At 38.4% G+C, this 10,860-nt stretch overlaps 1 protein-coding gene across 2 annotated transcripts in view; it reads right to left on the minus strand.

Moving 5' to 3' along the window:
- crb2b (crumbs cell polarity complex component 2b) overlaps positions 1-10,860 on the minus strand; it is a 33,235-nt gene that overhangs the window by 10,541 nt on the left and 11,834 nt on the right. For both annotated transcript variants that reach the window (XM_057356477.1, XM_057356476.1), the window contains exons 4-8: positions 5,914-6,606; positions 4,956-5,151; positions 4,034-4,173; positions 3,257-3,439; positions 3,065-3,178 (exon numbers count right to left, since the gene is read on the minus strand). In XM_057356477.1, the coding sequence (XP_057212460.1) occupies positions 3,065-3,178; positions 3,257-3,439; positions 4,034-4,173; positions 4,956-5,151; positions 5,914-6,606 (1,326 nt within the window). The remainder of the gene's footprint in view (positions 1-3,064; positions 3,179-3,256; positions 3,440-4,033; positions 4,174-4,955; positions 5,152-5,913; positions 6,607-10,860) is intronic.

A 10,860-nucleotide genomic window follows, 5' to 3' on the forward strand; every position in this document is an offset into this window, starting at 1 on the left:
TTAAGATCGTTTGACACTGATAGATGTTGCGGTCCCAGCGCTAAAAGATGCCGGTCATGAACCGCACGCGGTAAGTCAAACTGAGTAATACATCTGTGTTTTGTTGGCAATCGGCGCATACGTGCATAAGTTACACAACACGAACTTATAGAGAATCAACAGTTATGCAGGAATAATGTGACGAGGTATTGTGTAGTCTGTAGTCCTGCCCCCCTCGCCTATATTCGGAAATAATTGTACAGCTGAATCTGTCTTTTATAAATGTGATCAAAGACTCTTCGAAGATACACAGTATGCAATACTACTTTATAGGTACTCAAGATTAATATGAGATTGGCCGCTTTAATAATTGCTATGGAAGTATTGTTTATTGTCATTTTAATAAATGTAGTTAACCAATGTTAACAAATATAACCTTGTTGTAAAGTGTTTACCCATTTAATTCAATCGAGCCTCCGAAATATCACACGACATAAACACCTACAAATCTGTTGATTCTAAATCCAGCAGCCAACTACAATTGTAGTTGATCGAGTTTGTTAGATCAGCGTGAATTAGTAGAAAAAATGAATTAATCACAGCCATAATATTTGATTTTATTCAAAAGAATTTCAAAAAAAAAATTCAACAAAACATACTAAATAAACTATGCAACTTGATAATGTCATGTGTCAACAACAACACCGTATTACCGTTTGTATTTTTTTACATACTAGCGCTAAGAAACAGTATGCAGTAGGCTTATTCATCTTTACAATGTCACAGAAGCCAACATTATCATCGATAATAAACCCGTGAAGAGCAGACGTGTAAATGCACAGAAGCGTAGTCTTCGTAGATTAGCAACTATAAATGAAAAGTGCACACGAGATCCGTCGCACAATCCAGGAGAACGACATTCTTTTGAAAGGAAGCAAACGGTCATGTGGTTGCTCGGACACTTTGGAGGATTATGAGCACGCTGCAGGTTAATTCCACATTACTGCAGAAGGCCTGTAGACGTGAGGAGAGCACAGACACTGTACCTGTCACCAGAAGCAGCCCACTGCAAATCACTTCCACTATTAATCCTCTCATCCTGCCAAACGTCCAGGCCGCAGTCACTCGCCTCGACAAGACAAGCCGCAGAAAACTGACACGCACCTGACAGCTTCCCATGCACACATCCACCAACTCTCTCTCTCTCTCAGTCCCTGTGTTCTTGCTATCTGTCTCTCGTGGTCAGCTCTCTCTCACACACACCCACAGTCTTTCCAGCTCTAGGTACCAGGCGGTAAGGAGTGATTACGGTGGATGAGTCCAGTATCACTCCCCCTCGGCCGAGCTGCCCTGCTGGGCTAATAATCCACCGAGCCCTCCCTCCCTCCCGAGCTGGCTCCTGTCAATGCTGACATCAGGAATGGCTGTCCGCCCGGGCCGCGTGAGCGATTGCTTTCCATGCCAGTTAGAGGCCGACTCATTACTGGAGATGTGATTTTAGTGGTGTCCGTGCAGGGGTCAGTGTGTGGGATACTTTCAGTGCTCCAAGAGTGTTCGAGATGTTAAAGCAACAGTGTTTCATTTCTTGCGTCACCCAACAAAACTGAGGGAATTTTGACTTTCAAAACAATCTGTCAGTATACCGCTGGTCAGCAAACAGCCAGTAAAGTGTCAAACTCACCATTAACAGAGTTGACTTGTTGTATCCCTTACAGAAAAGACACACGAAATTCACATGTGCAGAAAACACATGTGATCACATGTGAAATGTGTGTTTTTGGAACATTTTGGTGTGAATTCCCACGTGAAACCCATGGGATAACATGTAAAAACCCATGGGATAACATATGCGACATGTCTCCACGTGTGATCACATGTTCTTCACATCACCACATGTTGCACATGGAATTCACACCAAAATGTTCCAAAAACACACATTTCACATGTGATCACATGTGTTTTTTGCACATGTTAAACACATGTTGTATACATGTGATCACATGCGAAAAACATGTAAAAAAACATGTGAAATTCATGTGTCTTTTCTGTAAGGGATATACTGTATATTACCGTAACAAGGTTATTTTAGTTTATTGAAATTAAAACTTTGAAAACGTTCCTGTTCATTGAAATCAAATCAAATATTGACCTACAAATGTTCGGAAAAACTTAACTCAAGGAAAAATTGAAATGTTGCCTCAAAAATAAACTGTAGTAAGTTTAAAGCTGTAAAATAATAATAATAATAAACAAAAACTAAAATAAGACTAAAATAAAAGTGAACTAATCTGATATAGCAACATTAACATTAAAAATAAGCCAATAAATTATAAAATGACAAAAGCATATAACAACATTGAAACTTTATCTAAAATAACACAAAAACTAAAATTCTAAAAATAAAAGCTAATTTAAAATATTAATAAAATGAAATAAAACAAAGATAAAAACTATAATAACTCTGTACTGTAATAGATCTGATTCTGCAAAAAAAGAAAAACATTTATTCACCCTCATGTCATTACAAACCTGTATGAGTTTCTTTCTTTTGCAGAACACAACAGAAGATCTTTTGAAGAACCAAACTACACTGAACTCCATTGACTTCTATTGTATGAACACAAAACCACTGCGTCGTTTCTCAAAATATCTTCTTTTGTGTTCCACTGAAGAAAGACTCTCATACAAGATCACAACCACATGAGAGAGAATAAATGATGAGAGAATTTAGATTTGTGGGTGAACTGTCCCTTTAAGAAGTATTAGAACAAAAGGACATAGCATTAATTTTGACAGACTGAAATTCACAGAGTAAATCAAATAAATATCACCGATTCAGATTCACCTAGATATCAATGAGATTAAATGGAAATGTTTGTCTCCTGCGTTAGCTCTCAGAGTCATTATTAGAACTGATATGTCTCAGATATATCTCCATTAAATCTCCTGAGATGTGACAGGGCAACCTCTGAGCAATTTCTCTGGATGCTTAAAGACCTGAAACCGTGTGTGCTTAACCACAGACAAAGGGTCATATCTTGTCTCATTACAAAATAAAACTCAAGTTCACGTCACATGACCTCACCTGTGAACCCCGGAGCACACGTGCACCGATACGCGTTGATGAGATCTTCACAGGTGCCTTCATTCGCACACGGCGTGGATTCACATTCATTCACATTCACCGAGCAATTTTCACCTTCAACAGATAAAAAAACGGTTACCGGTGTTGTTTAACTGATAAACAAACAGAATATTACGTGTAAATAACAGTCACCTGTAAATCCAGAGCGGCAGTGGCACAGGTAACCCGCCGCATGCTCAAAGGTGAAATCTGTGTCCAGTTCAGACTGAACTCTGTAGAGACTGGAGTTTGACCTCTGGAAACACTCTCCATCATTCTCACACGGCTGAGATTCACACTCATCTACATCCACCTCACAGTTCTCACCAGCAAAACCTGAAATACATTCACCGTATCGTGTCATTTTATAACTGCAATGAAACCACCTCATGACCTTCAGAACTCACACGGCATGCCATCAAAGACCAAAAGAGACCAAAGAGATCTGAATAGAAATCCCACAAAAACATCTTGACATGTGAATTCAAATGAACACATCATTATAAAAGCCTGTTACGTGTTTACTGGCACGCATTTGTTTACATTTGAATATTTTATCCTACGAAAGCTGGCCAATAAATTGAAAGTATTCACAGCCATAATGTTTGATTTTTTTCTAAGATTTATTTCTAAAATAATAACTCGACAGAACTTAATAAAATAAACATATTGCTGTTTGCATTGTTTCACTGTGCTAAGAAAGAGTATGCAGCATACAGTGCATGTGCAGTATGCTTACTGTATATTAAATTCCAAACGCAGCCTGTCATGAATGTCTGCAATAGCGAATATATTTCTCTAGGGGGCGGTGGTGTGTAAGATAACGAGAGTTGACGGTAATTTGAGAGATGATCTTGAACTCTTTAATCGTATAAATCACAACCATAAAAGAAGATTTTGATCCAATATGTAAAACAGCTGGTGTGTTACCTGGCCAGCAGAGACAGGTGTATTGATTAACTCCTTCCTGACAGCTGGAGCCGTGTTGACATGGATCAGATGCACATTCAGGAATGTCTTCATCACAGTCAGACCCCGAAAATCCAGTGCCACTACAGTCACACTCATAGCTGTCATGAAAGAAATAGTTACAAACTCAAATATGTGCTAAAAATGAGAAAGAGGATAGTCACGTTGCAGACACTTTTTTACAGTATTTGTCTTGGAGATCAAAGTCAAGCCAATGGAGAAACGTAAGGTTAGAGGAATATGTGCCGGTGACAGGCTTTATTCAAAAAATATCTAATACAGTAGGTCTGGACATACAGTATAACGAAAAAAAGAGAAGTTTGTAGTTTTTCATTTTCAATAGTTCTAAACTGGGATTATCGATTTCTAAAACACAATGTTAGAATTTTCCTCTCATGGCTGTTAAGATACAGACATTGATTTAAAACACAACACGCACAGCTATGAGGTCTCAGATCAGCGTAGACTGCAGATTCTTCTTTACAAATGATTAAACAGACAAAAGCTGAAAACCAAATGCACTTTGACTGTAAAACAGAGTGAAATCCTGACTTTGAGAGATTTGTAAACCGTGGCATGTTCAAACATCCACTGCTCGAATGCAAAACACTTCTAACAGATACAGCATTATCTGATCTGATTCAGCAGTAGAAATAATGACAAAGCTGACCGCATCACATTTAAAAATACAGAACTGTGCTATGCTGCAGATTTCTGCAGTCTTAGTTCATCATCCAGGTCATTCATAAACCATTAAACCACAAAAGAATATAGAAAATGTAAAAATCTCACATGAAGGAAGAAGAGAAAAACCGATGTGCGTTTCATCTGTGGTTTATTCTTTATCTGAAATGTCCATTGGACTGACCTTCAGTGATCTCACCTGTTCACCAGATCCACACATCGGCCGGCATTCAGACAGGGTGAACCGTCACACTCATCGATGTTCAGCTCACAGTTAATGCCTTCATATCCAGGTAAACACTCGCAGGTGTAAAGCCCCACGTGATCGTGACAGGTGGCTCCGTTCTGACAGGGCGTCGCTTCACATTCATCGATCTCAACTTCACAATTCACTCCTGAAATTCAACACACACAATAAACCTTCGGATTGCCTTTGTGTTCCTGAAGCATCACGTTCACATGGGTTCGATTGTACTTCATACATTGAAAATTCACTTTATTTGAGTGAAGCTGGTCATTTATTGGTCACACAATGCTTAAGTTAAAAGAAAGATGAGAAAGCAATAAAAGTGTTTGACATTAAGATCCATCTTATATTTCATTACTATAATATTAAATAAACACAATTTATTGGCTTTTGACATTTAAAAACTTAAAATATGCTTGTTTTATTTACAAGTATATTAAATGTTATAAAATATATAATAATATTAAAAGATAAAATAGTTTACTATATTTATCACAGTTTACTATCTTATCATATTATTCAATTCAATTTTATTTTATTGATATACTTTAGTGCTTTTTACAATGTTGCCTTGTTTCAAAGCAGCTTTACAGGAAGAAAGACAAAAAGTTAGTATTCGTATTAAAATAACAAGATTATATTATATTATCATTTATAATATTATAAATGTCACCTTAAAAAGTGGCTAAACAACAACAACAACAACAAAGTGATTCGATTGCCACAAAACATTTTTGCTTCTCTAAGTTTTCTCCAAGTCATTTGAACTTACAGTTTTACAGTGGTTGATAATGAGTTTAAATGGCTTGACTTGTTTGAATGAAACCAAACTAAGTATATTAAGTTGAAACAACAAAGTTAATTTGTAATTGTTCATTTGTAATTGTAGGTAAAAAACTCCAGTGCTTACCTGTAAATCCGATCAGACATTCACAGATGTAGCGATCCCTCTCATTGACACACGTCCCGTTGTTCTCACAGGGCTGAGAGGCGCATTCATTGATGTCAATGTCACAGTGGTAACCTTGAAAACCCGGCACACAGTAACACTGATACACATCAATACCATCCACACAGATGGCACCGTTCCTGCAGGGTCGTGACAGACACTCATCGATATCTTCTTCACAGTGTTGACCCTGAAAACCCCCGACACACCGGCACTCGTACCCATCCGGTGCCCAAACACAGGTGGCGTTATTGAAGCACGGGTCATCCGAGCAGTCTCGCACCCGAGTCTGACAATCATCCCCGCTGTATCCACTGGGACAGTGACAGGAATATCCATCATCGCCATCAGCACAATGGTTTCTGATGCCCGTGCACGGGTTGCTCTGGCACTCGTTGATGTTGTGCGTGCAGTTGGGTCCGCTGAAGCCGTCCGGACACAGGCAGGTATAGTTCTCGGTTCCCGGCGTGCTGATGCAGTTCGGGCAGTCGGTGTATTTACAGGGGTCATATAAATGCTCACAGTTGTCACCGACATGTATGAGAGGAGAATGAGAACATTGACACGCGTAGCCAGAAAAAGTAGGTATGCATGTGCCATTGTTTTGACACGGGGATGATAGACAGTTGTCGCCGGTCACTGTGCAGAACAGACCTGCGGATGTACAGAACATACCGGAATCACAACATGGACAAAATAAAACAGTTTAATATACACTCAAACACTGACACTGAAAAGCACACACAAAAATCTTCCTAAACCCTGATATAACAAATCAATATGACTGGTTTAAATATGAAGACGGGCAAATGTGATTGACCATAGGTTTTATACTTTATAACACTAGAAGACTTAAGTCAAATAGATTTCTTTATATGCTTTACACAAAATAAGTATTAACTTAAATACTTAAGTTCGTGTTATTAAATATACTTCAAATATATTTTAATTAAGCGTATTCATTTTAGTGGCATCTAGTGGTGAGGTTGCGAATTGCAACCAACGGCTCACTCCACCCCTCCTCCCTCCCTTTTGAGGCACTACGGTGGCTGACACAGGACAGTCATGTAGTCACATTTCCGCTTTTTTGCCGTATTTACGAAACGCAACCGGTAGAGCAGTTTTTGTCCGTTTAGAGCCACTGTAGAAGCAACATGGCGAATTCCATGCAAGGGGACCCGCGGTCATTCTAAGATAATAAAAACATAACGCTTCATTACATAAGGTCTTTATACACCTCTGAACACATATTTATGTATATTATAGTGCATTTCTGTCAATAGATCCTCTAAAAAACTACACACTGGTAGTTAAATATATTTGTTACGTGTAGTAGGTGCGACTACCAGTATGCTTGTAAGTGCACTATTTCAAAATTACTCGGGTCTGAACTGGCCCACCCAGAAGTATCATAGCATTTTTTTATTTGTATGATAAGAAGAGTTCACAGATTGTGTCAAACATCAGCTTGCGTTCAAGGCAAATCATTCATACAAGTTCATTAAAGTGAGTAAATAATGATAATGTTTGGGTGAATGAATCCTTTAAGAAACCTTGACTTTAACCTTAAATGAGAGTAAGACATACAGAAGGTTGATTCTAAAAGACCTCAACTAATAATTAAATACTGTACAGTACACACTAATACAATCCGTAAAAATAGGGCACAATATACCGTATTAATATGAAGGAACTTTCCGTATTCATTTTTACAGTTGATTTGACCTGTATTCTACATTTTGCACTGCATTAAATTACATTTTAGCATTAACAGAAATGTCCATAAAATAAAGAAAGGAACTAGTAATTTACTGCCAGTACTTTAAAACGTTTTTTACAGTGTAGGCAGTACAGTATTCTGTATGTATGGAGTAATGTAGAGCACATGTACAGATCACACATTAGCGCGTGGCTTTGGGCTGGAGTAAAGAAGCTTTGATCCAGCAGCAGATGGGTGCACAACATGACCTCCTTACAGTCTCTGCTCTGATTAACCTCCAGCAGACTGTGTGTCAGTCATCTCTCACTGACACCTCATAAACACTTCTTCATTCATAAGCCAGAAGAATGTGAATATCACATTTAGTCATTTAGCAGACGTACAGAGAGTTCAGGGAGCAATACACGATATGTCATACAGGAGCAATAACACAATAGGTGCTAAAACAAAGTTACTAGTTTCAACAAGTCAGAACAATACCTGTTGAGAGAAAGAGAGAGGGTTAGGGTTTTCGCATTTGTCTGTCAAGTATTGACAGAAGAGACGGGTTTTAAGCAGTTTTTTGAATGTTGTGAGAGATGTAGTTGACCGGACCGAGTTAGGAAGAATGTTCCACCAGGAAGGAGTTGTGAAGGAGAACGAGCGGGAAAGCCATTTACTGCCCTTATGAGAAGGCAATACCACATTACACACCACGTTCAGGTCAGGAGGAGTTTATGTGTGAGACTTTACCTCTGTGCATGAGCATCATTCTGAACCATTAACCAGACCAACACCGAACCAGCATACAAACTAAGTCTAGAATAAACGTTGATGTAATGATAACTACATGTTTCTGAGCCTTTGTACCAAGAGGCTACACTCTTAAAAAAAGAGGTGATTCAAAAGGTTCTTCGGTCCGTAGAGCGGGGGTTTTCGAACTGAAGGGGTCCCCAGAATTTCTTTTGAGAAAAAAAGTGCATATATTTATTTCTAAGTGTTCATGTCTTCTTTATTTGCTTCATGCATACTATTTAGCATGTTCTTCATAAAGCTGTCAATACAGTAAAATAAAATAAATTTGAAAATTCTCCTCTTTCAGTTTATACATTCAACATTACTCTAACTGCACATTGCTTTAGAATATCTCACTTATTTATCAAACATCTTTCTTTATACTGTACAAACACAAATAGTTGGATATGTATTTTCGGATGAGGGTCCTTCGCATAAGGTTCATCATATTTGGGGTTCCTTGACATCATAAACTTTGAAAACCCCTGCCATAGAGGAACGCTTCGGTTCCATAAAGAACCTTTAACATCTGAAGAACCTTTCTGTTTCACAAAAGATTCTTTGTGGTGAAAAAAAGTACTACTAAAGTATTAGTAGTACTAAAATACTAAAAGTATACTAAAAGAACCATTTTCTGTTCCACACATTTTTTTTAAAGAACATGCTTTCCTTAGAACATTTTCAACAACAAGAGATTTCTGTGGAAGTCATGGATCCACACTTTAGTTTTACAGCAGTGAAAGCCATCATCACACCTTCTAGAGAACACGGAGAGAAATGTGTGTCAGGAGGTCGTGTAGTGAGCGTGAATTACACTCCTCTAATTCAGGATGATCTGCTCTGATAACAGCGAGACAGAGATACTCTCTTTATTAGGTTCTGTCACCCTTCTTTTTCAGGCTGTATGTTTCCATAAAGAACCGTTCACAAAGGGTTATTTCTAGTGGATAAAAGGTTCTGCATGTTATAAAAAGATCAGAACTGAAAGTAAAGGAGCCTTTTATCACCTTTATTTAAGTGTACATAAAAAGATTATAAAATGAATAAAAGTAAAGATTTAAAGTCTAGACAGGGCAGGATGAGGTTCAGGAGAGTCATAAGCTTCAAAAGCTTTCCTTTAAATCACGTGAATTGAAAAACCAAACTCCTAATATTCAACATGAGACGGAGACCGTCTCCAAACCGCCTCAAAGAGATGAACGGTATGAAGCCTCGGGACAGAAGTCTAACTGAAACCTTCAATGTTGAGACGTGAGCCATTACTGAGAATCTCTTCTTTAATAAACACATGCCAGGAAAACCTCACCGAGTCATCTGTTCTTCTACAACCCGAGAGCTTCTTATCACAAAACCTTTTACTGAGTTTCAAATGTCAACTGATAAATACGCTCATTTTGTTCTTATCAGCTGTTTTCTCGCTGAGAAATGGTTCTGTTATCTGCTCACGTACAGTGATTTTATTCATCACAGACACAAGTTTACAGAATTATAACATCTACAGAAGAAATAGACTAATTAGACATTAGAAAAGTACACTGTAAAAACATTCCCGTAAAAAAAACGTTAATAATTAACATTTCCGTTAATGCTAAAATGTAATTTAATGCAGTGCAAAATGTAAAATACAGGTAGGACAACTGTAAAAGTTAGTCTAGAGAGTTAGTCATTAGTTAGATCAACCGGAACCAAAAACACAACTGATGTACTTGTTGCATCAAAGAGTTGGCAGCAGCTTTTGCCAGAGGGGAACTGGAATCCCCTGGTTGGGCCTGGGTTCTCCTGAGGTTTTTTTTCTCGATTAGAGTTTTGGGTTCCTCGCCACCGTTTGCATACTCTCTCCTTTATCCTAAATATCCTAAATGTGTGCTCTCACTGAGCGTGTGTGTGTGTGCGTACTTGTCTGTGTACGTACGCGTGTGTGTGTGTGTCTCTGTGTCTGTGTGTGTTGGTGCGTGTGCGTGTTCTGTGTGTGGAGTGCTGCTTTGTAACAATGAAAATTGTAAAAGCGCTATATAAATAAAGTTGAGTTGAGTAAAAAATGAATGACTCAAAACCTGTCCTAGAATGCCTCCAAATCCTGTTTTGAACGTTTTTAAAATGTTGTTATAATGTTTTTTTCTGTTACTGGAGTTGGAGTTGATTAAAAACACATTGCAGTTTGCAGGAGTTATCATACAGCCCATCTACACTGTTGCCCTCTGACCTTTCAGATGGGCAGATACAGAGACACATCTGAGCCAAAGAGAGCGAGAGAGAGAGAGAGAGAGAGAGAGAGAGAGAGAGAGAGAGAGAGAGAGAGAGAGAGAGAGAGAGCGAGAGAGAGAGAGAGAGAGAGAGAGAGAGAGAGAGAGAGAGAGAGAGAGAGAGAGAGAGAGAGAGAGAGAGAGAGAGAGAGAGAGAGAGAGAGAGAGAGA

This window comes from Triplophysa rosa, linkage group LG17 (genome assembly GCF_024868665.1).
Source record: "Triplophysa rosa linkage group LG17, Trosa_1v2, whole genome shotgun sequence".
In the NCBI taxonomy this organism is placed as follows: domain Eukaryota; kingdom Metazoa; phylum Chordata; class Actinopteri; order Cypriniformes; family Nemacheilidae; genus Triplophysa; species Triplophysa rosa.